This window comes from Gracilinanus agilis, chromosome 3 (genome assembly GCF_016433145.1).
Source record: "Gracilinanus agilis isolate LMUSP501 chromosome 3, AgileGrace, whole genome shotgun sequence".
Lineage (NCBI taxonomy): Eukaryota > Metazoa > Chordata > Mammalia > Didelphimorphia > Didelphidae > Gracilinanus > Gracilinanus agilis.
Genome location: NC_058132.1, coordinates 504,319,063 through 504,343,240, shown reverse-complemented (window position 1 = coordinate 504,343,240; position 24,178 = coordinate 504,319,063). Strand labels below are relative to the sequence as shown.

Genomic DNA, 24,178 nt, shown 5'->3' with positions numbered 1-24,178 from the left:
TGTATAAGAGACAGACCCTGGGCAAGTCACTTAACCCCCATTGTCTAGCCCTTACCACTCTTCTGCCTTGGAGCCAATACACAGTATTGACTCCAAGATGGAAGGTAAGGGTTTAAAAAAAAGGAAATTTGATATAAAGAAAAACTTAATAATTAGAAATAACCAAGTGGAAAAGGCCACCTTGGAGAGGTAATTTGTTCTTCCTAGCTGAGGAATCTTTAAGGAAATACTGGATCATCATTGTCACATGTTTTTGTTCCATCATTTTCAGTTGTCTTTGACTCTGTGATCCTGTTTAAGGTTTTCTTGGTGAAGATATTGGAGTAATTTACTATTTCCTTCTCCAGTTTATTTCTTTAAATGAGGAAACTGAGGCAAATGGGATTAAGTGACTTAACCGAGGTCACCTGGCTAGTAAGTGTCTCAAGCCAGATTTGAACTCAAGAAGATGAGTCTTCCTGACTTCAGACCTGGCACTCTATCCACTGCACCACCTAGCTCCGTGTTGGCAAAACCTATGGCACACATGCTGTAGGGGGCTGCTTCCCTCCTCCTCTCCATGCCCACCTGAGGACATTTCTCATGTGACCTGCCCCTTTTTCCAGCAGCCCAATGGGAGCACTTCTTCCCTCCCCTCCCTTGGGTAAGGGGTGGCTCACATGTGGTGTGAGGGTGCATTTTGGACACTTGGTCTCTAAAAGGTTTGCCATCACTGACCTAGCTGCTCTTATTGTTAAACATACTATTGGGGAAAATTTGGGGGGGGGGTGGTACAGAGTTCAGAAGCTGACTTGTCTTAGGTAGTTGTAGCTCTGTGGTTAGAAACCAGGTCTCCTGACTTCCACCCTAGGCTCTTCTTTTCAGACCATACTGCATCTCATTCTGCATCATGTAGCAGGAAAAATATTAAACTTGGAGTTAAAAGGAGCTAAGATCAAATTCTGACTCTGTCACTTAACATTCCTATACCTCGGTTTCCTCCTCTGTATTACAAATGGGTTAGATTAGATAGATTCTAAAGTTACTTATAACACTATATTTATGTGCTCTTTTTTGTTTTTTGATGTGCAAACATTTATTTTTATATCTAACATAATATATGTAACGTAACAATTCTAAAATACATATTATTTATTATAAATATGTAATAAATTATAGTAAATATGCTTATTCAAGAGAAACAAATTCACACGTTAGCTATATCCAAAAGTCTGTCTTATTTTTCTTCCCTCCTTTTCCCTTCTCCCATTGAACTGCAAATAGGATGGGCATTTTCCTATTGTTCATGATTAAAATTATCTCAAGAGTTTATTGATTACATAAGTTTTATTGGTTAGGCCAACATTATAACTGATAAGGTGATATAGGTGTCCATGGTTATGTTTCATAACCAAGAACCACCCTCACTGGATCAGGCAGCCTGGTAAATAGATTTTTAGGGGCTTCTTATTCAGTCCTCCTCTTGAACATCCCAAGACCTCCTTAACTGGTGATAGCTAATTAAGAGGTGATCTATCAGACCCTCAGCCCCTCCCCACACTGATAGGTTGACAGTCATATTCACAGGAGAAGAATTCTTATTTTCTTTGTTTATTAATAAGATTCTGTTAAAAAAGGAGAATATTCTTTGGGATTCTGAAGGGCAAAGAAAATGCAAAAAGTAGCAGACTGGATCATGTCTCTGACCTGGATCCCAGACACAGGAATACACAGTGATTCTCCCTTGTAAATAGGAATTAATACATTATATGAAAAATACATTTTCCTTCCATGCATTTTGTTGTTGTTAAATCATTTCAGTTGTGTCTGACTCCATTTGGGGTTTTCCTGGCAGACACTGGAATGGTTTGCCATTTCCTTCTCCAGATCATTTTACAGATGAGAAATTGAGGCCAATAGGGTTAAGTGACTTGCTCAGGGTCACACAGCTACTAAGTGTCAGAGGCCAGACTTGAACTTAGGAAGATGAATCTTATGCACAGTAAAATAGAAAAAAGAGGATTATGCATAAAACTACAGGTTTCTATATCCTATATATCCTATATATTCTATATCTATGCTTTTCTTTTTAGTTATCTAATAAAATCAGTCTACAGCAATCAACACTAAAGCTGCCCTGCTTATCTAATCACCTTTCTGTCCTTTTCTGCCCATCAAAAAAAGGGGGGTTCACTTATCACAAAGTGACAGATAAAATAAGAGTAATTTAGTCCTGGGTCCTACAGTTGGATGCCATCCAGGCAAGGACCACTTACATTCGAGCCAGTAAAAGACTCTAGATGAGTGTTATTTTTGGTTTTCTGTCACAACACAGGTGCACCTTGGTCCCAAGAAAAAATGCAAGAAATTTTATTTTCTGTGTTTTATAACTTCTAATCTATTTTTCTCTGCTGTTGCTATAGCAGCTGGCACTTTCTGATTCAGATGGTAGGAGATATCAGAAGTCCTTCTGTGTCATGGATAATAATTTAATGATCCCACTGTTTGTATTCTGACTATATAATTAGGTTTGCCATCTTCTAAAAATGAAATGAGTTTTCTTGTTTCTTGAATAATAGATCCAAGGGTGTTAAGAAAGGTAGTAATGTTGTTACAAAATTCAGAGTGTATAATAAATGCCTTCCTTTCCTTTTTCTAGAAGAAACTTATTTCCTTTTTATCAGATTATATGAGAAATTTATATGAAAGGCAATATTATATTGTGGGAAGAGTTCTGGACTACAAATCTGGGAATCTACCACATGGATGCTTATTGAATCTCTGGTAACTGATGAGATCGCTAAGAATGAGAATGTATACTGAGAGAAGAAAGAGGACCTAAGCTAGAACCCTGGGTACTCTTATAGATAGGGGAAGAACATGGATAATAAGCCAGCAAATAAGAATAATGTTTCTACAGGTAGCAAAAGCAAGAGAGAGCACTGTCATGAAAACTAAGAACTATTCCGTGTTCTCCTAATTTGCTTATGGTATCATCTTTTATGTCTAAATCATGTGCTCATGTTGACCTTATCTTAGTATATGGTGGGAGATGTTGGTCTCTCCTCAGCCTCTGCCATATCATTTTCTAGTTTTTCCAACAGTTTTTTTTTTTCAAATAACGAGTTCTTTTCCCAAATGCTTAAATCTTTTGATTTACCCAATACTAAATTATTATGGTCATTTATTACTAGCTATTATGTACCTAATCTATTCCATTGATCCATCACTCTGTTTCTTAGTCAGTAGGAGATTGTTTTTGATAACTACCACTTTGTGATACAGTTTGAGATCTTGTACTGATAAGGGAAGAATTTATGACTGGAAAAAGATAGAGAACATGATAGGATGTAAAATGGATAATTATGAATATATTTTAAAAGTTTTGTACAAAGAAAACCAATGCAACCAGGATTACAAGGAAAGCAGAAACTGAGAAAAAAAATTTTACATCATGTCTTTGATAAAAGTCTAATTTCTCAAATATAGAGATAACTAAGTCAAATTTATACATAAAATAAAATTATATTTATATTTTATTTATATTTATATATAAAATAAAAGTCATTCTCCAGTTGATAAATGGTCAAAGGATATGAACAGGTGGTTTTCATATGAAGAAATCAAAGCTATCAATAATCATATGAAAAAATTCTCCAAATCACTCTTGATTAGAGAAATGCAAATTAAAACAACTCTGAGGTACCACCTCACACCCATAATATTGGCCAATATGACAGAGAAGGAAAATGATAAATGTTGGAGGGGATGAGGGAAAATTGGGACACTAATGCACTATGCCCAAAGGGCTCTAAAACTATGCATAGCCTTTAAGCCAACAATACCACTACTTACTGTAATGGAACTCATCTAAGCAAGTACTCCTTTCAGTGGGGCAGATTGGAATCTTTTTATCATACCTTCTTATCCAATGAAACTCAATTCTTGTCCAAGACCTTTCTGATGATTTCTTGATATTGTATGGATACAATGCTTACCTCTCAATCTCATATGTTTATTCTACTCCACCTCCTTTTCCTTTCATACATCTCTCTGCTATCTTCTGTGTCATTTCTTGACTCAGTACCAATTTTGTGACTGGTAACGAAATTAGGAAGGGAGCCAGCTTGAGGGGAAGATGATAAGTTTAGTTTTAATTCTGTCAAGTAAGAAGTGAGTGTTGACATCCAGAAGGGTAGAGATATGGAAATCTGTTTGGGATTTTTCTGAAGCTTGGAAGAAAGGTTAGGACTAAGAGATAAAGGTTTGGGAGTTATCCATAGTGCCTTGAATATCATAGGCAATTAAAAATGTTGAATTGGCTTGAAATAACATGAAAGTGACAGTTGGAAGACACAAGAGTTAATGGGGCAGAGAGCCTAGAGAGGAAAAAAAAAACAAAGCTGACAACTACAGCTTGCATAATGTCCACATTATGGCAGTTGAAATGGAAACAGATTTAGGGAAATAGAGGGAAGAAGCAATCAGAAAGATGTGTGGGTGTGTATATGTATGTATATATATATTTATGTGTATATGATAGATAGATAATATAACATGAATGGCCTAGAAAAATGAGAGTTTCAAGAAAGAATGATATTTTGAAAAGAACATAGGGCTTAGATGCCTTCATCTAATCTTTCTTCCTCAAAATATTTCTGTACACACAGTTGTCATCAGTTGAAATAGCTGGGATTGAAATGGGATGGTAAAAGCATTAAACCTTGAACATAGGTCAAGAAGAAGAATGGAGAAAAGATCATATTAGAACAAGAACATAATTAGGAAGTCATAGTGATAGGATCTGTGATTTCATTTGTATAGAGAGCTTTCAGGTGTGTTAACTTCTTTTTTCAATGCAGATCTTCTCTGCCACTTATAGTATTAGAGAATTGCCTAAAGTGACTTGCCCAGATTCACATAGCCAGTAGTGTCAGAGGCAAGACTTGAAACAAAATCTTCTTGCCTCTCTGTTGACTTTCTATGTACTATGCCACACTGTCTTTCATCTAGGAGGTTTTTTAAAAAAGCAATTTCAGTAGAGTGATTGTAGTCAAAGTCAAGCTGCAAAGAGTTAAGGAAATAAGAGATCTAATGGGGGAAGACAATACACTAAAGGAAGCTGTAAGAAGAAGGGAGGGGAAGGGAGGAGGAGAAAATGGAGGGGCACAGTAAGGAAGTCAGGCAGAAGAGACCCAAAGTAGGGCAGCCAGCTAAGAAATGAGAAGACAGCAAGGTCAAGAAAAGGACTTTTTTTGGAGATTGGGGCCACCTGTTAATGTTTGAAGAAGGGAGGAAGGGGTTGGGATTCTAGATAGGGAAGATATGCTGTAATAACCGAGGGGCTAGTCATAGAAGCATTGAAGGGCAATATAAAGGTATAAGTGGAAGAATCATCTCTGGAAAGGATAAGGAGGTATTTTTCCTTTGATAATGGAAGGAAGAAATAGAGGAGAGCTGTGTGCACAGTTATCTTTTTGAGAAAGAGAGAAGATTCAATAAAGATTTTCATTCTGTATGTTCTTGATTGTTTCAGAAAGTAGGAAGAAAGGTCAACAGCTGGGAGTTTGGGGGATAAGAAGAAGGTGGAAATTTGAAAGGAGAATGATTGAAGTAGTCTCTACAGAGATAATGCCAGGGAACTAATAAGTTGTTAAGTCAGGCATTAACAAAATGTTTCATATCTGTCATGGTACAGTCAAGGTACCCACTATAGTTAAATCGATTCATAGTTGGTTAACAACCATGTCCAAAATGAGTTGATTAATAATAGATCGATGATGTCAAGATAGAGAGAGTTGTAGAATGGCATAACAGCGTAGAGCACTTTGTCCTTGGCCCTTCCTTTTTTGGTCAGTGACTTAGAAGAAGACATGGAAGGGATATGACCAAGAAACCCCAAAACAACAACCCGGGGGATAACAAATCCCATAGATGGCATAATGGAAGTTAAAATGATCCCAATTGACTGGAATCCTAAACTCTAAGTAATAAGGTGAAGTTTTTCAGGGAGAAGTAAAGCTATCCCTTCCACACTGGCATTTTCCCCATTGTGCTTTTGATATATCATGGAGCAGTATAAGAAATTAAATGAGAATGGGGGGGGGGGGTGTGAAAGCTGCAGATGATGCACAAAGGCAAGGGAATAATACAGAAAAAGTTTAGAAACTCAGAAATGCATAAAATGGATATATTATATAATCTTAACATACTTTTATTCATTATTTCTTTATTAGAGCCCTTACCTTCCATCTTAGAATCAATACTGTGTATTAGTTCTAAGGCAGAAGAAGAGTAAGGGGTAGGCAATGGGAGTTAAATGACTTGTCCAATGTTGTACAGCTAAGAAGTGTCTGAGGCCAGATTAGAATCTAGGACCTCCTTAGTCCAGTCCTGTCTCTCTATCCACTGAGCCACCTAGCTGCCCTCCACCTCCCTTTTCTAGTTCTTTTCTGCTACAAAAAGTGCTGCTTATAAATGTTTTGGTATATATAGGGCCTTTTTTTGACACCTTGGGGAATGTGCAAAGAAGTAGCATCTTTAGATCCTATTAGAAGTAGGGTTAAAGGGTATGGAGACTTTAGTACAAAAGTTTGCAATTCTTTTAAGAATTGTTCATATCCTTTGACCACTTTTCTATTGGAGAATGTTTCTTGGTCTTAGGTATTTGTGTTAGCTCCCTATATATCTTGGTTATCAGACCTTAATCCGAGAGACTCAATGCAATCTTCCCAATCAATAAATGCTCTTAATTCTAGCTATATTGTTTTTGTTCATGCAAAATTTATGTTTTTCAATCATCCAGCCAAAGCTATCTTTTTATCATTTGTGATCTTTTCTATCCCTTCTTCGGATAAGAATTCTTTCCATTATCCATAGTTTTAAAAAATACCTTTATTCAGTTCCTCCATTTTGTTTTTTTTTTATGATCTGACTTTTAATATGTAAGTCAGTTATCCATTTAGAACTTATTTGGGTATATTGTCTAAGGTACCAGTTGGAACCTATCTTTTACCAAACTGCTTTTTAGTTTTCACAGCAGTTCTTGTCAAGTAGGGAGTACTTTTCCCAGAAAGGGTATGTTTTCACAGCCTCTTCACAGAAATGCTAGATGGCTTACCAAATGCTATACAAGTCATAAGTAGCAGATCCGTGATTTGAATTGGGGTCCTCTGACTCCTAATCCACTGCTCATCCCACTATACAAGACTTCTCATTCCATGATCATGAACATGTAAGGTCCTACCGAAGGAGCTATGTGGGTACCCCAAGTGAAATTCCAGTCTTTAAAAGTATTTCCTGAAATGCCCTAAATTCCACTTCTGACATTTTATATATGACTCAGGAATGACAGAAGCCCTCACTGAGCCATGGACAATGAGTCTCACTTAGAATCATAGAAATGGAATTGGAAATAAAGCTCTGAGGTACCTGAGAATATCCTTTACAGCAGTGGTGTCAAACTCAAATAGAACAGAGTGGAGTATACATAATGATCCTTTAAGGATGAATATAGTATAAAATATAGTTTATATATTATACATATAGTTTATATATTAAATTATAGAATATAGTTTTAAAATGTGATATTACCTGCGTTTTAAGTTTTTATTTACTTTGCTAAATATTTACTGATTTCAATTTAGTCTAACTCAGGTAGTACTAGGGAGTATTGTAAGCTTTATGCAATGCAAAATTTGGTTGTTTCTCTATGAGAAACCAAGATAAGTAAAGAAAAAGGTTATAATTATGTGCGTGTGAGTGTGTGCACGTTTACGTATATATGTTGGGAGAGAAAAGTAAAATCCAAATAGTCACTAGCTTGAGAAATTTATGTTGTCTTACATTGAAAACATTGTTTATTGTTGTTTTAAAAAAGAACGTATACTCATGCCTCTTTTTTTCTTCCTCTTCCAGTTGGTAGCATCCATAGTATTTATCAGCTTTGGTGTGGTGGCAGCATTCTGCTGTGCAATTGTTGATGGAGTTTTTGCAGCCCGACACATAGTGAGTACTATTTTATGAGACATTTTGCCATTTTCTTTCTGTTCCTCAATGTTTTTGCAGGTAAAAACAATGAGTTTCACATGACACAGACTAGAATCTTTTTGTATTTGACTCTTACCACCCTCCTTTCATGTGCAGGAAAGTCAACTAGGTGACAGAGTTGACAGAGTGCTAGAGTTGGAGTCAGGAAGATCTGAGTTCAAATAAAGCCTCAGATACTTGGTGGCTGAATGATGTCAGGCAAGTCACTTAACATCTATTTAACTCAGTTTCCTAAATTACAAAGTAGGAATAATATCATTTACCTCCAAGGACTATCATGAGGGTCAAATGAAATCATATTTGTAAAGAGTTAACACCATGTTGGACACACAGTAGACACTTCATGTCTGTTTCCTTCCTCTTCCCCCTTCTCCATCTTACTTAAAAAAAATGATTTGTTTGGCAACAATAGCTAAGAGTCTCCTTGGCCAAAGGCCAGGAGGAAACCCTCTCTGCCAAGAACATGGAATTTGTGCCAGAAGTAGCCTGGGCTTCTAAGGAAGAAAATAAGAGGATGATAGAAGATTTTCCATTCCTAATGGCTTCTTAGGTCACAGTGTTACAATGCTTATTTCCGTACCTCATCATGTAATGGAAAGATCACTGAGCATGGGGTCAGAAGACCTAGATTTGAATCATGGCTCTGCTACTTATTATTACTTTGGACAAGTCACTTTTCACTTTAACCTGTTTAGGCCTCTTCTCATCTGCAAAACGAGGGGATTGATTTCTGAGGGCACCTCTAAATCTTATGCCAAGGAACCTTTGTAATCCAGCCTTGACCTAGACTCACAAAGTTAAGCAAAGGATTAATAGCCATCAGCACATTTGGGCAAGAGCACATCTTATTTGGAGAGCAATTATTGATTTTCCAAAATTCTGAAATGTCTAGTTTGGCTTTATAGATAACTCATATTGTCTGGATAGCTGTCATTCTCTTTAATTTCCAAGTTGCTGTTCATAGCTGGATTGGGACAGACTTAGGAGATGCTCTGTCACTTAAAACCAGGGCTCTGCAACTTTCTTTTGTGTGGTGCATTCTCGAGATCTATTTATCATCTCTGATAATCTGATAAGGACAGCTTAGTTGATAAGGAAATAACAGGACACGGAAGACAATCTTGACCGTTAACTCATAGCTGCTTCTCCGAAGTGCCATTGAGTCACAAGTTTATTATATAAGAAATTCAAACTCTCTTTCACCCAAAAGCACAAGGATAGTTTCCCACAACTACAGAGAGCTGTATTTTTAACATAGACAATACAACAGGCTTAGAAGCTTCAAGGTGAAGATAAGAAATAGGCTGGAATTTCAGCTATATTTGTTATCATCAAGCCAAGTCTGAGAATATTTTTCTCAAGGGCAAATGCCCCAACTAACTAAGGTTTTGGCCTTGGCTGTACCAGGCAGCTGCATTCCTGGCCAAAGGGGAACAGTGTTAACTTCTTAAATGTAGGTTTGCTAGGAACTTAAAGCTTTTCAATAAGACCACAATACTTTTCAACAAGAAATCACAAGGATCACAAAAGGGGTCAAAAGAGGAATCTCAGATTTTTATCTATTCTCTTATTGGCTTCCCACATATTTCCCCCTTTTCTTTAAATTAAAATGATTTATTACACAGGAAAACTTTTAATAATGCAAGGAGTCATCATTTATTTATAATCATCAGCTATAGCTAGATCTGATAAGATTTACGGATTAAACTGTTTATTTATGGCTGTCTACAGTGTATGTAGCCTTCCATCATCTATTCTAGTCTTTACATTTTTCAGAGAAGAAGTCTGAGGTCCAGGGAAGTGATTTGCCTAAAGTCACAAAGGTTTGCCAGAATGTAAATCTAATAGACAGCTTTGCATTCTGCAAGCCTATATATTTTGTAATAGAACTATTATGGAACTAGTCTAGCTACAAGTCTATTTCTTCAGCAGGTAAATTGTATGCCCTGCTCTGTCTACACATTAGAGATCTCAATTCACTAGTTCAATTCAATTCAACAAACATTCTTTAAATGGTTACTATATGCCCATCACTATTCTAGACCCTGGAGATGCAAAGATAAGAATGATTCCTATTCTCAAGGATCTTTCTTAGATCCTACTGGTTACTATGACCAAGTTGTTCTGAAGAGTGAAGATACAGTAAATAATTTAAGCAAGAATTATGATCAGAATGTTTCTCTAACAGTTCTGTTCCTATGCATATCAATACATTTATATGCAAGCATATATGTCTATGTAGTTCAAAGAATATATAGATCAGCACAATGTTATAGCATCTTGATACATCAATACAGCAAGGATCTTTGTTTGATTCTGTTACATTATTGGAATTCTGTGGCATTGTTGGAAATTCTTTACACTAATACGTATTGCAACCCATTTATAAAACTTAATCAAAGATCTTGGCTGCCTGAGCATTGAGGAAGTTAAGCAACTTATCCACAGTCACACAGTCAATATCAGAATTGGAATCTAAACCCATACCTACTGGGCTTCAAGTCCAGCCATGGACATGCTGGGCTGCCTCTTGAAAAGTAAAAAAATTCAAGCAGATGGTTGTTTTGCCTATAAGATGCCATACAACAGGTGGGCAGAATTTTTCACTGAATGAACCATGTTTTTTTGCTTGAGTTGATCAAGTTGGATGGAGACAACAGATGTCCTGTCTGATTAAAAGATTAGATTTCATAGAACTATGAATGACTTGTGGAGAGGCTGAAAACTTGAGGGGATGAACCATCAGAACTATTGAGCTCTTTATTTTTTTTAACATTTAATAATATTTATTTTTTAGAAAAGTTAACATGGTTACATGATTCATGCTCTTACTTTTCCCTTCACCACCACCCCCCCATAGCCAATGCGCATTTATATTGAGCTCTTTAGATCAACACAGAAAGAGTGAACACAGGATCAGTGGAATTCAATGGGAATCCCAAAGAGCAACAATTTGAATATAAAGGCATGAATATTTATGCTTTGGCTTCATATAGACCAGCAATCAAGGGGGAGGTGCATTTATCTTTCCTATTAATTGCTAGGGGAACCACTGATATAGACCAAGCCAAACTGAAATGAAGATCTGACCATTTAATAACTACAAATAACCCAACTGATAAGCCTTGGAGTAGATGTTTTTATCTGAACTGTCCAATTGACTATGAACACTGATCAAATGAATTGGATAATTACTTGATCTTATTTTTTACTTAATGTTAATATTTCAAATAATTTGCTCTAATTTTATGAATTTGTGTAATGACAGGAAGCTATGACCTATAAAATGACTAGAAAAGCAAAAGAACATTTTGGGTAAGACATCAGCTATGAAAAATTAATACCCTCTCCACTGCTTCTCTCTCTTTTCTACAAGTTTGTTAGCAAGCTATTGAGCAGATTTATATACCTCTCAAATTTTCTGTGGCATTATTGGAAATCTTGACTATGAGTATTAAGGTTTTATTGTTAATTAAAGTAGAAGAGATGAAAATATGTTCTCATTCAATGTTTGAAAGGTCAGAACTAGCTCAAGGCTAGCTTTAGATTTATGCCATTTAATGTTTAGTTTTATTTGTTTTTGAGGGACAAAGAAGAGCATTTTCTGAATTAAATGAAGATTAATTAACTATAAAACTATGGCTATTTCTGGGTTTTAATTCCTTTAGTTCCAGCATATCTGTGCATACCTCTCAACCTACTTAAGTTCCTTCTTCTATGATCTTGCCTTCTTTCGCCTGAGCTAACTCAGTGCCTTCAGCTTTGTGTGGCAGAGGATGAGGGTAGAGAGTGTATTTCCAGCAGAATTTGTCTGTCTTGGGGGTCCCTAGTCTAGGACTGGACTCTAATCAGAAGATATCACAATTTTGATCTTTCTTTCTTCCTCCCTCCCTCCCTCCCTCTTCCCCACTCTCCTCCTCTCCCCTAACTCCTCTTCCCTCCTCTCCCATTAACCCCTCCCCCTCTCCCTCTCTCTTTCTTCCTTTCTTCCCTAGCTTTCTATCCATTGAGCCATCTAGTTACCCCTGTATTTACTCTTTTTTTAAAAAATCCTTACCTTCCATCTTAGAATCAACATTGTGTATTGGCTCCAAGGCAGAAGAGTGGTAAAGGCTAGGTAGGCAATGGGGGTCAAGTGACTTGCCCAGGGTCACACAGTTAGGAAGTGTCTGAGGCCAGATTTGAACTTAGGACCTCCTGTCTCTAGGCCTGGCTCTCGATCCCCTGAGCCACCCAGCTGTCCCTCCTTCCTCCCCCCCCCCCTTCCCCCTGTATTTACTCTTAATCTCAATCACCAATGCCAGCTACTATCTCAGGTGATTTCTGAGAATAGTTTTTTCATTATCACCTTTCTTCCCTATCCAGGTTATTTTTTCCCTGTTTTTTATTGTTATGTAAAACACACTTCCATATTGGTCATTGTTGAAAAAGCACACTCATACAGAACCAAAACCCCAAAATAAAATCAAAGCTACATTGATGTGAAAGATGACTCCCAACACTTCTTTCTCTTGAGGTGGATAACATTCCCCATCATAAGTCTTTCAGGATTGTCCCAGATCATTGAAGTTTTCAGATAATCATTGTCCAAAATTGCTGTTATTGTGTACACTATTCTCCCAGTTCTGCTTATTTCAGTCCGTGTCAGTTTCTGCAGATCTTTCCAGCTTTTTCTGAAATCATCTTGTTTATAATTTCTTATATCACAATAGTATTCCATCACCAACATGTACCACATTTGTTCAGCCAAATTCCTGTCCAGGTTAAATGACCCAAAATTCTTCATATGTTTTCTGTTTGAAGTCTTTAATCATCTTTAATTCCTTCCTCTTCAGTCCTTCTGGGTTCTCTCTATATCACTTAGAGAAGCAGCATCTCAGGCTGAATGTGGTAATTAAATACAGGCCTCATTAGAGACAAGTTGAATGAAAGTACTGCTTTCTGATTTTTGCAGATCATACTGCTTTTAATTTGACCCAAGGAGAAATCAAATTTTTAAAAAACATGACATCTTGTTAATAGCGTAGTCTGTGTACCACAAAAATGTGCTGCTTCCTATTGAGCTGAATTTAGATCTTCTTAGTATCCATGTTTTGTTATTTATTTGAAATCTTTAATTGTGCTGTTACTTTATCTTATCAACCCCCTTCTGGTTCTGATCATTATTTCTAATCTCTTAATCATAAACTATAGGCATATTTTTGAAGGGAAGGTTGTCTAATTCATTTTTTTATGAGGGACCCATTCTCCAATGCCCCAGGCTGCTTCCTGAATTTGGTAGCCAGAGAATAGAGATGTCCAGGTTGGTCTGGGAACCCTTCCCCAGTACTTTGATCTACCTCTTGCCCAGATGTCATCAATATCTCCCCTTCTCAATGATCCTTTGCCTGAACTTTTACCCACTTCTGATTTCAGGATACACAAGACTGCTGACATAGCTTCAGTGAGCAGAGAGTAACTAAATAGAGTTCTTTCAGTTAGATGGAGGCTTGCCAACCATTGCCATATTCTTTGACAATGGGTCCTAAGCATATTAAGTCTACCTTTCCACTGTGTCCTCCAGATGCCTGAGTATTGCCATCTGCCTTGTTGTCGTACCCTAAGGACCAACAGACCTTTCCATCTGCCCTGCTGCTGAAGTGACCTATAGCTGCTTTCTCCCTAAGTGCAACATGAGCTCTTTAAGAGAAAGTTCTGTCTAACTTTTCTATTTGTTTCTTCAATGCTTAGCATAGTGCTCAGCATATTGAAAATGCTTGATGAATGCATTTCCACATGTAATAATTTCGCCACCTACCTGTGATGCTCTACTGGTGAGACAGGAAGTTCGTGACTATGCTTTTTGGTTATCTCTACAGGGCACTGCTAGGTAGCTGGAGCTCCTCTCTGCACCCCAGACCATCTTCACCTTCAACATCACTTTTCTGAATCTTATGTCCCCAAAGCAATTTAGCCAGTAGTGGTGAATGTGATATTTTATTTGCCCAAGGGTTGGTAAGAGCTAAAATCTTTTTGGATACTTATACTATAAAGTGTTACTCATTCTTTCATTAGTGTCATTTTTGAAGTAGAATGAACAATCTTTTTATTTTAGTGTCCAAATCTTTGAGGGAAAAATCTAGGTATCTAGAACAACTATTTGGATCATCACACAATAAATTGACTTTCCTTGTTGCAGTTAAGTCATTTTTCAGCCATGTCTGATTTTTTTGTGAACCTATTTAGAATTTTCTTGGCAAAGATCCTGAAGTGGTTTGTTATTTTCTTCTCCATCTCATTTTATGGATGAAGAAATTCTGGCAAACATGGTTAAGTAACTTGCACAGGGTCACATAGCTAGTAAATGCCAGAGGTTGGATTTTGTAAGATTTAAATTTAGTGGTTGGACTTAAATTATGTGAAATAATGTGGCTGGCTTGTTATATCTCAAGTCAGAAGTTTATTTACAAAAATAGAGTGGGAAACAATAAGGTAGAGTAATGTGAGAGAGGTTAGAGAAAATACCTATACTAGTCCTCAGCCAGGAGGGCTGGTAGTGAGTAACTACTGGCCTCCTCCAAAATGGAAGCTAGTCTCTTAGGAAACTAGGAAAGTAGTCAGCCCTTTTCACTCACCCAACTAGATAATCCAGGAGTCAGAATGCAAGGTTGATTCCTCAGTCCAAGCCGTGGTCTAAGTCATAGTCTCCAGTGAATTTCCCTTTCCTGTCCCTGCCCCTTTTCACGGGGGTGGGGTGGGGAGTGAGGGGACTGGGGAATGCCCAATAACAGTTTCCAAATTATCTGAGTTCTCACCTTTGGAACCACATCTTTAGGAGTGTGTGAACTCTTTTAAGTTTCTGGCTTGTTCTCACCTAGCATCAAGTAAGGTATGAACTCACTAAGTGATTTGTGAGCTCCTCCATCTAGTTCAAGCTTGTGTTGATTCAATCAAAAGGTAGACAAAAGAGAGATAATCTTGTCCTCACAATACTAAGATACTAAGTAGGAGTACTTAAGTTATTGTCAAAGTTTTAACTTCAACTTAAGCAAAGAGAACAAAGGATTTTCTTTTCACAAATGTGAACTCAAAGAGAACCAAGAATTCCCTTTCACAATTTGAACTCAGGTCTTCCTGACTCAGGCTCAACATTCTATCCACCACATCCCTGACTGCCTATTGATGACTACCTTTGGAGTATGCCCTCTACCTAGCTCCCATGGAAGAATAGGATGATTTAATCTGCATTTTCAGGGAGTGATTTGGAGTGAGCTATGTGAGAAGTTCTTGAATTAGTCTTAATAAATGAAGATCATGATCATGTAGGAACCTTTGGAAAAGAAAGCTTCTAGTCATGTAGAAAGATTAAAAGATATCCTTGGTGGATGGACTGTTCCACTGTTCTCCTTGAACATGGTAAGCATGAGATATGAGAAAAAAAATTTAGAGGGAAGCTTATGGAACATTGCTTAGAGATTCTATGAAGGCTTTATAGAAAGGCGAGTACAAGAAGGGAGTTTGCCAGTCTGTCCTAATGGAAAGGATTACTTTCCATACCAATGAGACTAAGAATCCATGGAAGTATCCAAGTGCCTCTTTTCAGAAACACACAGTTTCAGGAATTTGATCTAGAATTTCTATTTTCCTTCTTAAAATAAAAATAATTAAAATACTATTGCACGATTAACAGCAGCAATATAACTAGTATTTATATAATGCTTTAAGATTTCAAAGCACTTTTCAAATATTATCTTACTTTACCCTCACAACTACCATGCATAGTAAGTACTACTATTATCCTCATTTTATAGGTGAGGAAACTGAGACAGATAATTCTTTAGTGACTTTCCCAGGGTCACACAGCTGATACCTATCTGAGGCTGGATTTGAAGTGAGATCTTCCTGACTCTATGTCCAGTGCATCACTTAGCTGCCTCAACTTTAATATATCTTAATCAGACTATAAAGACTAGGAAGAACTGGATTCAAGTTCTACTTCTGACATTTAAGGACTAGGTGATCCTGGGCAAGTCACTTTCACAATGCTTCAGGGAACTCTTTTTTTTCCCTTTTTTAAACCCTTGTCTCACAACTAGGAACTATCTGGGGTTAGATTTGAACCGAGATCTTCCAGCCTTCACCATTGGTACTTTATCCACAGAGTCACTTAGCCACATTTCCCCCCACCCCTACCCTGGGTAACTCTTAAAAGATTATAAAATGCACAACAGTTGCTACTCAGAAATTTCCTCACAGGAATTTTCTATACCAGTGGAATCAGAGGTCTGGACTTCAATCAGATACTGATAAAAAAAAAATCAAGAAAAAAAATTTTACAGTAATGATGAACTTTAGAATTTCTTTTCTTTTACACAATACATTTCCCTTAGTGCTAATGCGATGTCGTTTCTTTAATTTTCCACACGCATGAGCAGTACTCATTTAGCTACTAGTGTGATGGATTGGTTCTTAGGAGCCATTTTTACTCCATGTGACCCAATGTAGTTATATAATCAAACTCAGCAATCAACTTGAGCAGTGATGTGCCTTATAATCAAGCAATGCAAATAAAACCAAATGTAATGAGCAATTAAATAGTATAATTACAGCAAGCAATAATTTGAATCACAGTTCAGGGTAATAATTTAAAATCAGTTGTTCAATGCCAGAAGACTCTCTCCACAGAACCTACTCCATACACATCTTTCTGCAATGGGCCAACAAAAATTACACATATAAATAAAAATTAAGAATCCAATAAATTTTAGATATAGAGATTCCTAAGGTCAGGCCAACTGGATTGTGTCATTGCTTGCTTCTTCCAACAATGTAGTACTTCTTTTCTTATTGTGCACACTTATATATTCAGTCATACACACACCTACATAGGTCAGTTTGTCCTTGGATGTATTCCTGTCCTCAGAGCACTTATATTTTATTATAGGATACAGCATGTAAAAATACATACAATAATTTGAGAAGGGAAGAGAATAGTTAATTGGAAAATCAGAAAAGGTTTCATATTTGAGTCTTGAAGGAAACTAAGGATTTTAAAAAACAGAGGCAAGGAAGTAGGGCATTCTAGGCATGAGAGGACAGCCTGTCCAAAGGCAAAGGAGTAAAAAAGTGGAAGAGCTCAGAGGCTGAGTTTAGGGAACAAATAGTCCAGCTTAGTAACAGAGTACTCAAAAAGAGAATAATGTGATGTATGTCTGAAGAGGTAGACTGAAGAGGTAGACTAGAGACAGGGTGACATCCTTTTGAAACTTTAGGAAGGATTGACAATTGTGGGGAAGGTGAAATGGATAAGGGAGAGATTGGAACCAGAGAGAACAGTTACTCAGATATTCACAGTCTTCTGCACTGTGGAAGATTCCCTGAACAAACTAAAGTGGGATTCCCTTTGAAGTAGGGGCTCTTAAAGATTTTATCTGTAAGAATTTAAATTTAGTTTTTTTATGCTAATATGAAAGTTCTAAAGTAATATTGTGGTCACCAATTTAAAAATATTACAGCTAAAAAATTAATAAAAATATTAAAGCCAAAATTACTTTAGCAGCTTTATTTACAAAGAGTTGGAAAGAACGAAAGTGGAAAAATGTAAAGAGAAAAAAGTACTGCCTAGCTACAAATACCCTAAGATTAATCCTCCTATCTCCAAACCACAAATATGAATCCAAAAGTGAATCTCACCAGAATCCAAAGTCCTAATTAAGTAGTCAAAATCCGAAGAACCAGGAGACACTGAAGAATCCACCAAGAACCTTCAGTGCACATGAGGCAAAGACCACCAAGAATATCACCAGAACTCATGCTGAAGGGAGTGTTGCACCAAAGTGTCAACAAGCAGAAAGGGTCACCTCACCAAAGAACCAAGGAAGGAATCATTCTACTCACCACCACAGGTTCCAAGGGAAGCATCAATTCAAGCACCAAGGCAGGAATGACTCCAAGCCAGAAGATCAAAGAGAGAAGAAGTCACAAATCCAGGAAACCATGGCCTTTTATAGTCCTTTTTCCACATCACTTCCTGTCTTTTCCCCTCTTCACAGAAACCAATCACAGCTTCCAAACTTCTTAGCCCTACCCAGGGCTGGGCATTCTCCTTTGGAGGTGAGAGTTTTTGACTTGTGAACTCTTCTACCTACTTACTGGTCAAGATTTAAGTAGGGATGTTTTCAGTTTTTGATTGATTAAACTAAAGGTTCCTGACATTAAAAATAACAAAGAGAGATAATTCTATCTTCAGATATCTGTCCACCATGGCCCTCTTTGTTCTGGTGAATCCTATGAACCTCTTCTCAGAATAATGTTTTAAATGCATAAACTACATAGGATTACAAAGGAAACAAGTTATATTATAATGCAATTATAAAAAAGTATATGTTTTTTAAAGTTCATAGATCTCTGCTTAAGATTCCTTCCTTTAGAGATTCTTAAGATGACTGATTACAGATGACATTATGGTGATTGTATCAAGCTCCAAAACATTTCAGGGCTTCCTCAGTGGGAGCAAGGAATACTCAAAAGAAGTTAATCTAACAATCCACACATGAAAAACCAAATGGCTGAAGAATTCCTACTTTTTAAAAAATTTTACATGTGTAATAGGGCAAAAATCTTTCCATATCAGTCATTTTGTGAAGGAGTACTTAAACAAACAAAAGAAAAGTAAAGAAATAAAATGAAATGTAGTATGGCTCTGTCTTCATTCAGATTCCATCAGTTCTTTTTCTGGAAATTTGTCTTGGATCACTGTGTTGCTAAGTTATTAATAATAGCTAAGTTATTAATAAATGTCCATCATATAATATTGCCATTACTATGTATGTTGTTCTCCTGGTTCTGCTCATTTCACTGTGTATCAGTTCATAGAAATCTTTCCAGGTTTTTCTGAAATCATCCTTCTCATCAATTTTTTATAGCACAACATAGTATTCCATTACGATCATATACCACAACTTATTCAATCATTCCTTGATTGATAAACATCCTCATAGTTTCAAATTCTTTGCCACTACAAAAAGCTGCTACAAATATTTTTGTACAAATAGGTTCTTTCCTCTTTTAAAAACTCTCTTTGGTATATAGACCTAATAGTAGTATTACTGGATCAAAATGAATATAGTTTTAGATCCCTTTGGGCACAGTTCCAAAATGCTCTCCAGAATGATTAGATCAGTTCACAACTCCACCAACAATGCATTAGTGCCCCATTTTGCCACATCCTAGCCAGCATTGGTTATTTTCCTTTTTTTTTCATATTAGCCAATCGGATAGGCGTGAGATGATACCTCCAAGATATTTTAATTTGCATTTGTCTAATTGGGAGGGATTTAGAGTATTTTTTCATGTGATTTCTTCATCTGAAAACTGCCTATTCAAATCCTTTGGCCATTTATTGATTGGAGAATGATTTGTATTCTTATAAATTTGACTAAATGCTCTATATATTTAAGAAATAAGGCCTTAATTGGAGATACTTGCTGTAAAGTTCCACCCCTAACCCCAGCTTTCTTCTTTTCTTCTAATCTTGATTGCATTGGTTTTATTTGTGCAAAACCTTTTTAGTTTAATATAATCAAAGTTATCCATTTTACATCCTATAATATTTTCTGTTTCTTGTTTGGTCATAAATTCCTGAAGAAGGCTTATAGAGATTAATAGTTGCTAGACTGCAGTGTGTAATAATTAACCTTTATATAAATAATTTTGCTGGGATGTAGAATATGCTTTTCTTTTCTGGAAGTTTTTGTTGATGCCTTTCAGAAATTTTTATACAATGTTCATTTTCCAATAGGTCCCTTCCCCTCCACTGCCAATAGAATCTTCTCTTGTCACAAAGAAAAGCAATTAAATTAAACCAATCCTTTGGCAGCATATGCAACATTTAGCATTTGTAGTTCCTCCTCTGCTAAAAAATGAGGTAGGTTTCATCATCTCTCCTCTGAAAACCAATATGGTTATTGAATTTAATCTCTTTTCGATTGCTGTTTTGTGCTGTTTTCATTTATATAATTGTAATCACTTTGTATATCTTTCTCCTGGCTTTGCCTTGTTTGTACTGTTCATACAAGTTTCTCCGTATTTGTCTGATTTCTTTGTATTTGTAATTTCTTATGAGTATATCTGCTTCTGTGTACTTTTTTATACCAATATAAACATGTTTGCATCTCTATCATGCACATTATGGTAAGGCAGATTCTTGCTATTAATATAAAATTTTATTAAGAATGGAAAGCTCGTTGCTCAATCAGACTAGCTAAGAGTCAGGGGAATACCAGTTTTGCAGTTTTACCTCTCAGGTCAGGAAAATTTCTATTAGAATTTACTGTTGCCATGGTTTCTTCTCCCTCTGCCTTTGTTAGTGATCATATTAGTTAAGAGCTTCATAAAGTTCAAATATCTCTCTAATTAATTACAGCAACAACTTATCACACATGTCTGTTTCACAGTATACACCAGTGGAAATAAATTGCAAATGTGATTGTATACTTCTTTTTTAAAAATTGTTTGTTATATTAAAATTCTCAGGTAGCTCCCATACTTCCTCCCCTGCCTTCACTAGAGAAGGCATCATGTGACAAAAAGATAAATGTATATATAAAGCTATATCTTGCTTGTTTCTATTTATCAGTTCTTTCTCTGGAGGTGGAACAAGTCATTCTTCAAGCAATATTTCTGTTTCTGTACATAATGTTCTCAGTTCTGTTCATTTCATTCTCTATGATTTCACATAAGTCTTTCTGTGTTTTTCTAAAATTAACCTATTTATCATTTCTTACAACACAGTAGTATTCCATCACATTAATATGCCACAACTTGTTTAGCCATTCCCCAATTAACTATATACTTCTTAAATTTTGGCTTTAGAACATCTTTCTAGGTACTCTCTGAACCTGGGAAAAGTTCTCTGTTAACAGTTCTTCCAGTAATGTAGCAGTCTTTGTGAAAGTTGAGGGTGTATATGTCAAAGGAAGGAAATGAGAATAATAGGGAGGAAGTTTCACTATTGAAGGGCTGGTGATTTATAAAACACTTTACTGACTCCCTCCCCTTCTGAATCTTTGCCTTCTTTTACTCCTCCTCCATTTTGCCCTATAATGGATGGTGTATAGAGTTCTTAAGACAGAAAGACCTGGGTTCAGATCTTGTCTTTGACATATACTGATTGTGAGACCCTGTGAAAATCACATGACCTCTCAGGGTCTCCAGGCAACCTTCTAAGGAAAAGCTACAATAGTTGCCCACCTGAATCCAGATCTGCAAAGAGGTAAAACTGACTCCCTAAGGGAAAAAGCTAAAGTTTAAAATTGATTTAAATGATCAACTGAACAATTGATTTTCTTCCTTTTATTGTCTCCCTACTCAGAGTTCATAAAACCAATAAGATGCTCTTTTCACTTGAAATAAAGCAACAGATAGTCATTTGATTTAATGTTTGATTGTGTCTGTACTCAAGTCTAAGATAGTTAAGCAGTTCCCATCTTAAATCCTAATAAAAAAGATCTATACTGAATATTTAATGAGCTAAAGTATCTTTTGAGGAGAATAGCACTCAGACTGTCAAGTCAACGGGAATAAGAAGTACAGCTAGTAAAAAAAAAGGGGGGGGGCAATAAATCTCACTAGGAGAAATTTATCTTAAAATTATACTTTGTTTTGCCACCATGCCTAGAATTGATGTGGACTGCATGTATGGATATGTCCAATCTATCAGAAGGGAGGTTGCTGAAAGTCACATCTATCATAATCTGAAATTATATCGAGAGTATATTGAGACAGCAATGTGGTTCAGTGGGTGGAGTGCTGGATCAGAAACTAGGAGCTGCTGAGTTAAAATTCAGCCTCAAATACTTGTTGATTGTGTGATCCTGAGCAAGTCATTTAACCTCTGTTTGCCTCAGTTTCCTCAACTGAGTATATGGGGATGATAATAATAGCACCTACCTGAAATAAATGACTTCCTCCAAAGGGAGGTTGACTGTTTGGGAAAGGCCTAGATGAATGAGAGATGAGAAACATCCACTAGAGACCTTCTTAGGACCAGCAAAGCACAAAACCCTTGGACTTTTGAAACCAAGTTTATTTTGTTAATTTGGGGAAAGGGAAAGGGTAGGAAGAGTCCTAAAACTCCAGATCTAACCTCCACCCAACTTCTACACACCTCGCGAGAGGTTGTTCTTCATTGCTTCTATAGGCCCTACTTATCCACTCCCTGCTCTTATTTAAACCCCAAATGCTATCTGACTATCTACTAATCTAAACTACCCAAATTGTCTTTAAGAAGGATAAGGATAAGGAGCCCAAGTTTGAATTCCTAGGTAACCCAGAGTCCCAGGTGACAAACCCTTGGGATTACCTTTAGGCAAGTGGATTTCTAACTGGTAGCTCTCCAACAGGTGAATCTCTGTACTCCAGGAAAAAGATGGTCTACTCCAAGGAACATTTTCCAACTCAGGAATCTCTAACCTTTCCAAATATTACTTCTTCCCAGGGAAAATGCCAGAGCAAAAATCTTCCTTCCAGCTTTGTGGAAAACTAGATTAGGAGTGACAGTTAAAAGCAGTCAAATCCCAAGATCCTCCTCTCCTTCCAGAATCTCTCCCCCTCCCCCCCAGGGCTTATATCAAAATTCTCTTCCTTTCCTCTTAAAGACAATCTATGAATTTCTCCCTACTCCTTATCACTTATCCTTACATACTTCCTAGGCCTGTTGTGATGGTCAAATGAGTTAATATTTATGCAAAACACTTAGCACAGTGTCTACCATATAGTAGGTTCTTCCTTCCTTCTTCCCTTCCTCCCTCTCTCTCTTCCTTCTTCCCTTCTTCCTTTCCTTCTTCCCTCCCTCCCTCTCTTCCTTCCTTTTGTAACATTTGAAGAGAACCTGTCTTGAAAAGCTCAGATTATCTTCCAGTGAACCAGAATGCAAGAGAATTCCAGGTGTTCAGCTAGGCACTTTTGAAAGTTAACCCAGTCAGTTAGCCATGGTGCTGAAAACCAGCCAAATATATACACGTTATATACACTCTGTCAATAAACTTGATCTAATTACACGAGTAACCACTGCTCTCATTTTTCTTGAGGCATCTTTTGTCAGTTAGTAACTATTCAAACAGATTTAACTCTTATTTGACCTCCTGAGTTTATAAACAGCCCCAGCTGACTAGCAGCACCCACTGACTCAATGACCTGACCTGCAGGTCCAATTACAAATTTTTGGATGGTCCAGGCTGGCTATCATAGTCTCCTGAGAGTGCCTTCTCTTCCTCTTGAAACCTCCATAACTGGAATTAGTAGTTTAGAAAGATTCTCCCTCTAGTCTGAACAAAGATTCCTTCTCTCTAGTCTGAACAAAGATCCTCACTCAATGAGCCTCAGACATAATCAGTTGAGTTTCTAGATTCAGTTTTGTACTTATAAAACTCATCATCTTCTACTCTCTTATCTAACTTTGACACTCTGCAATGAATGGACTCTTCCTGTTAACTCTGGATCTCTGTCTTTGTCTCTTGTCTCAGGTTCTTTGATTCTAAGTCCATCTCTCTCTTTCTCTCTCTCTCTCTCTCTCTCTCCCTCTCTCCCCCATTGGGTACATAACCATTCATGTGTTTTATAACTACAATCCCAAGGGCAGAATTAACACAATTATGGACCTTTTGCCCTGTCCCATTAGATTATGAGCCTGATCTATTCTTTGTCCTGAGACTTCCATGCCCGACTCTTTAAGAGCAATGGGACCCGGGACTCCATAGAGACATTTTGGTATTATGTAAGAAATGAAGCCTGAGGATCATTCCCATACTTCTTGACTTCTTTTTTTTTCACAATATATCTGTTTTCACCATTGACACAATTTTTGAATTTTTTTTAGGAAAACCCTTACCTAATTAATTAGCTAATACTGTGTATTGCTTCCAAGAAAGTTAAGTGACTTGCTCAGAATCACACAACTAGAAAGTCTCTGAATGTTTGAATTTCTCACTCACAACCCCTCTAGTTTTATATATAGAATGGATGGAGGGTTTCCTTATCCTTAGCCACCTGTACTAACAAATACATCAACTTTCTGGTAAATATCACTCTCTTGGTACAGAACTATTCTGAACTAGCATCATTATGCAGCACCAAGGGCTTGCTTAGATCTGTGAAAATACTTGAATTAGGC

At 36.8% G+C, this 24,178-nt stretch overlaps 1 protein-coding gene across 1 annotated transcript in view; it reads left to right on the top strand.

The window, feature by feature from the left end:
* Positions 1 to 24,178, top strand: part of TMEM255B (transmembrane protein 255B) — a 103,158-nt gene that overhangs the window by 28,374 nt on the left and 50,606 nt on the right. The window contains exon 4 of the mRNA XM_044669323.1: positions 7,897 to 7,986. Coding sequence (XP_044525258.1) covers positions 7,897 to 7,986 — 90 coding nt within the window. The remainder of the gene's footprint in view (positions 1 to 7,896; positions 7,987 to 24,178) is intronic.